The 6,194-nt window shown below is 37.1% G+C and overlaps 1 protein-coding gene across 1 annotated transcript; it reads left to right on the plus strand.

The window, feature by feature from the left end:
- Positions 1-1,814: 1,814 nt before the first annotated feature.
- LOC144769915 (olfactory receptor 5V1-like) lies at positions 1,815-2,738 on the plus strand. The gene has a single exon (XM_078654111.1). The coding sequence runs from the start codon at positions 1,815-1,817 to the stop codon at positions 2,736-2,738; it is 924 nt and encodes a 307-aa protein (XP_078510237.1).
- The last annotated feature ends 3,456 nt before the right edge of the window (positions 2,739-6,194 follow it).

Below are 6,194 nucleotides of genomic sequence, written 5' to 3' on the forward strand. Positions count from 1 at the left end.
ATGAATCACCCGGGGGCATCTCCGGGCTACCTAGTTCAGTTGCCGAGAGCAGCGAAAACCCAGAGCATGTCATCAGTATAGGAAGGCTTTCAGATGTTTCCTGAAGGTCAGGTAAGAGGGGGACTTTCGCAGCACTTCCGGTAGGGAGTTCCAGTATTTGGGGCCGACGTATGAAAAGGCTTTACCTCCCAGGCGATTCCGATAGATACGAGGCATCGCTAGGATATATTGTCCTTGGTGTGTTACAGACTACAAAGTAGGTAGATGTTGGGATTCTAGAGAGAGAAAACCAGGAAGGAAATACACTGAAAAGAAGAACACTTTTTGAGTTTATAAATCATAAATGAGATGAGACCATAGATAGGATGGGAATAAATTGACTCGACTCAGGACACTACAAATGGTATTTTACTACAATCGGGAATTTGTGCATTTTTCTTCGTGTTTTTATTAGGACAAGGTTTTCACAAAAGTAATAACTCTTGAAAAAGGCAGGAGCATACTTTGGCATGGTGGTAATTTGAAAGCACAGTGTATACTTTAAGAAATAGGTGAGTAAAGAATATTGGTATCTTACTGGATCTGAATGGCTATTAGAAGGGACTTAGACCATAATGTGAGTTTCTTGTCCGTTTTATATTTTGAAAAATCATGGGTATTGACGAAGAATATCTTGAATATAGAACACATTTGTGACGTGTATCATCAACTTAGAATTCATCTAACATAAGGTGAGATATGGAAATATTTGATCATTTGAAATAATATACCCAAGCGAATTGGGATGTCAAAACCACTCTGAAGGGGGTTCTGTGTTGTATATTAAATGAAAATAATATAGACTGTTATATAGGCAGGACATTGATCAAAATATTGATTAAAGAACGATATGTAGGCAGGCTGACCTTTGTGTTATAAAAATGTGTAGAATGGTGTATAGGCAGGTTAGGTTGATCGATATGTATTAGAAAGGGAATCTTTATTTGAGTGTTTTGATTGTAATGGTTACTGTTTTGTCTTTATCTCACAGCCCTGATGATGTCCCAGATGGGACGAAATGCATAGGCTGTAGCTGTGGAATTGTATATTTTGTGCAAATATTGTGAACATTCGTAATGTGGATTTTTTCTTCGAATGGAATGAAACTACAGAATAAAAGAATTGAAGAAAACATTGATGAACGATTCCTGCATTGAACTTTGTTACTGATTTTTGAATAATTGCATGATTTGATGCATGAAATTAATGTATACTTAGACGCTCAAAGGGTGATGAATCCCTTCAACTGCTACTTATACAGTTATCCATGCACTGGGTGTGTATGTTTGCACTCATGAAATTAGCCAGTCACTTTACATCTTGTCCTATACTTACCCAGTGATTTACAGTTGATTTATGTTATAGTGTGCTTATTTGTACCAGGCTAGGCCCAATTCTCATGCACTTATAAAAACACCCAACTACTCACCATGCAGTCTTACAATGATGCAGGCGCGACATATGCAGTGCTGTAATCACTCAGGAATTACTTCAGCATTGATGCAATCACTTAGGCATTATCTGTGCACTTATGAAATCACCCACTCACTTGCTATCTACTTCTTTAATCCCCCAGATTTTTCCCTTGCAGTTTAGGAATCACTCAGGGGTCTACTTGCGTAGTACCTCCTACATTTATGCACTGATGCAGGCTGTTGCTGTGTAGCCATCTCATTACCTACACACTTCCCTTACAGTCTTCAAATCACACATGCGTTTCTGCTGCATTCAGATATTCACATAGGCAGTACTCAAATCGCAAAACATCTAGTCAAATGAAAGGAGAAAACATAACTTCAGAGGAACAGTTCCTGATTATAGGGTTTTCGGATCTTCCACTGCTGCAAGTTCCCCTTTTTATTACATTTACAATAATTTACGTGATGACTCTGATGGGAAACCTTATTATCATGTCAATAGTATACTCCAGCTCACACCTGCACACCCCCATGTATTTCTTTCTGATAAATGTGGCCTTCATTGACATCACTAACATCTCAGTCACTTTTCCACATATGCTGGCACACTTCTTTCAGACAGGCACAACCATTTCTCTCACCAAATGTCTTCTACAGATATATTTATTCATTCTCCTGGTGGCGACAGAATTCCTTATCCTCACAGTTATGGCCTATGATCGGTATGTGGCCATCTGTTATCCCTTATATTACATGAGTATCATGAACAAACATAGGTGCATTCAGCTGGCCACTGGAAGTTGGCTTTGTGGTATCCTGATCCCTCTACCACACACTGTAGTACTCTCAGGACTCTCCTACTGTCAATCCCACACCATCAACCACTTCTACTGTGATTTTACTGCCCTGATGAAGCTATCCTGCACCAGCATCCACGGTATTGAGATTCTGAACTATGTAAATGGATCTACTTTTGGACTGTTTCCTTTCATTTTTGTCTTCGCATCCTATGTCAAGATCATCTCAGCAATACTGAACATGAAGTCGAGGGAGGGGAGATGCAAGACATTTTCAACCTGTGGTTCTCATCTTATTGTGATTATTTTATTCTTTGGGTCTGCTTGTTCTACGTACATGAGACCAACATCAAATGTTTCAATAAAAGAGAACAAGATGTTGGCTTTGCTGTACACTGCGGTTCCTCCACTGTGCAACCCTATCATATACACCCTGAAAAACAAAGAATTTACAAATGTCCTTACAAGGAGAGGAATAAAGTAGTATTGACAACAGGACAAAAACAAAAAAACAACTTTTGCAAGGTTTTAAAAAACCTTAAGGTGAACATTTAACTGTAAACTGTGGATGGAGTCCTGTAAAACGGAACGCGTTATTACTGAGTGCCAGGTGTTTGAGTGATTATTTATAACACATAACTTGCACATAAATTAGGGGTATTAGGTGTAGCAGCTGTTGCTTCTCTTTTTCTTTAGTCCTCCTTGCTCTGCTGTTACTACCCCTGGTCTGAAGAGCCATAAAGGTAGTTGTATACAAAAGTAAACAGAGTTGACTGGGTCTTGTTTACTTTCTGTAGTTTCAACCCTTGTGCATCCTCTAACTCTTTCGCAGCAAAAAAGAGTATTTGGCATCCCTAAGTAGGGGGCAATAGGTCAATATTGATAAGTTATCAGCAGTAAAAGGGTGTGTGATGTTACCTTGGATACTTTTGACATTTTAGTGAAGTTAATAAATAATGTAATGTAAACATGTTCAACAGTAGTGTTTGTGTGGCATAGTAAACTGGCATTTAGAGGAAGAAGAGCAAAACAACCACAAATGTATGAGCAGTGCACATTTGTAAGAACAGTCAATTGAGGCCAACAAAACATCTAAATGGAGTTACAAAATCCTTATCAGATATGAGACAGTCATTACGTCACTACTGATTTGATTTTAAGGGGGGCAGAAAGTATATTAAAACACAAGATGACAGGAACATGATAAGATATGAAAATAGAACGTATGTGTGAGGACAGTAAGTAATGCAGTAGGGAATGGGTGATACATATATCATTTATTCTAGTTAAAATGCAATGAAAAGGGGAAAAAATAATTATTCTAACAATTCTGGGAGAAAAGATCCCTATGACTCAAATAATGATGCAAAAGTGGTTTTAAAAGCTTTCTTACAATTTTACAGTTTAAAATTAATTTTAGATTTATGATCATAATTAGATCATGTATTTCAATGAAATCCCCTCTGAAAAGAAGAGTCAGCTTTTACTGGACCTTAAACATTGAAAAATTAAATAGTTCTGATCCAATTTAACACTAACCAAAACCCAGCTACCATCATTATCACATTCTTGAGATAGCATGTTTTAGTGATGTATGGAACACAATAGCATATTCACATTTCCTCCAAATTGCAGGAGAGAAAACATTACCCATTACCCAACATCTTTTTATGCTTTGAGATTCATTTGCATTACAATGTTTTTCCTGCAAAAAAACAATTGGTATGAATTTTAGAAAGACACAACAATACCTTTTGACCTTTGGCAGGATTACCCAATGAACAGAAATTCCAGAGACACTGTTAGTCAAGGGACTAAGAAACAAATGACGATGAACAACAGGATTTAGTAAACTGCAAATAAAATCAAGAAATAATAATAGGTGATAACTAATTAAAAAAAATAGAAACTGTTATTCATAAAACATGCAGAAAAGATAAAAGTGTGAAATAGGAACATAAGAGAGAAAGCGTTAGATAGTAAATAAGAAGGTAACAAGCAAGAAACAGTGTACAAGGGAAATTAGTATAGTGGCAGATCAAGGTACAGAACCTAGATCTGAGAAAGAAGCGTAAGAATAGAAGACATGAAGTAGCAACAGAGCAAGATGATCAGTGGAATATATACAATATAATATTTGAAAATGATGATTGTGTGTAGGAAAGTGTTCATATTTGGAGATAAGAAATCGCAAATACATTCTTTCAACTTTAAAGGATCCTCAAAGGATTTGGTATTGCCGTTATAAGTACATTTACAGATGTATATATGAAGGATGCTGAAACAGATGTTCAGTTGTCTTAGCAGAGGAAAAAGGGCCAGAATCTTTTTTTCTGGCATTTATAGCAGTAAAGAGATTCAGTTAAAAGTAGATTTTTTGTTCTGACCAAAATAATTTCCTCTTTTGTTTCACCGCATTAAGCACTCATGCTAAATTATTGTAATGCAATATTAACATAATTATCTTCTTTGCTTAGAAGATGAATTGCATTCAAGATCAAGATGATGAGCTCTGTGAATCATGATATTTGGTGATTTAGAGATGCCCAACAAATTCAGCAGAAATGACCAAACTATTCTTTCTTGGAGATCATATAAACATATATTATTACATTGAGTATTCTCCTTTTCCATCTTGGTTATCTTCTTTGAAATAATATGTTTTTGTTCATTTGTAATTCCACTTCTATGAGTCTGTTTTCCATCAACACTCAGCTGTCTACAATTTGCTTTACTTTATCGTTAGTAGCATCACAAATTACTCCACTCCCCTGATTATTGTCCAGAATAGTATCTAAGACTGGAATATTTGATGAGGCAACAGGTGAATGGGTATTATTTTTAAGCCTCTTTTGTTTAGTTGCAGAAGAAGTTGAGACTTTATACTCAAATGAGATTCAGAGGCTATTTTTCCAGAGGCCAATGAAAAACGACTATCAGAGGGAAATGGCATGAGAAAAATTATATTACCACTATATATACTCTGAAAATCAAACCGAGGTCTCGAGGCTATGGGCCCGATGTAGGTAATTCTTATTTACCACTTCTTAAATACAGAATTTTACCGATTCGGTATTTAAGAAGTGGTAAATATGAAGGGGGGAGATGTAGGTATTTCCAGATGTGTAAATACCGAATCTTTAAGATTCGGTATTTACCGAATCTGGAAATACCGAATCGGTATTTCCTATTGATTCCTATGGGCTGTGAAGCCCATAGGAATCAATGGGCAATACCGATTCTGTAATTACAGAATCGGTAAATACCGAATTTCTCAAGGGTGCAGGGGGTGTCACTTTGACACCCTCTGGCCCCCCCAAAACAGGCTCGGGTGCCATGTGGCAGGCATACATGCCCCAAGGGCAGGTCTGCCTGTCATATGGCAGAGGTGCGCATGCACACATGTGCATGCACACCGAAATCGGTATTTTACCATCAAATTGGATTTGATGGTAAAATACCGATATTGTAAGGCATGTGGGACTCAGAAGAGTCCCACCTACATCTCAAATTTACCGAATTGGTAAAAATACTGATTCGGTATTTTACAGAATCGGTAAATTTACCGATCGGTAAATTTACCGATTCTGTCAAATTAAGGGCCCTACATACCATTTCTGAAATACCGGTCGGTAACGGCCGAAAATACCGATTTTCGGCCGTTACCGACCGACCTACATCTGGCCCTAAGTGAGGAAGATCCTCAGTGAAGAATACATTTTATATAACCACTGTTAAATGCTGAGTAGGAATAGTTATAATAAATACATCAACCATTAAGCAAAAATAGCGGAGAGTCATAGAACAGGCATGCCTAGCATAAATAGTCCTAATAAAAGTTGATAAAATGGCCATGGGTAGTACGTTTCAAAGAGTCTTATAAACAAATTCAGAAAATGTGTGCAGGAAATCTCAGTCGCAGTTCCTTCTAAGAGTACAT

This window comes from Lissotriton helveticus, chromosome 7 (genome assembly GCF_964261635.1).
Source record: "Lissotriton helveticus chromosome 7, aLisHel1.1, whole genome shotgun sequence".
In the NCBI taxonomy this organism is placed as follows: domain Eukaryota; kingdom Metazoa; phylum Chordata; class Amphibia; order Caudata; family Salamandridae; genus Lissotriton; species Lissotriton helveticus.

Excerpts from the sequence above, each read along its gene's own strand:
- LOC144769915 (XM_078654111.1), top strand. The coding sequence starts at position 1,815 with ATGAAAGGAGAAAACATAACTTCAGAGGAACAGTTCCTGATTATAGGG.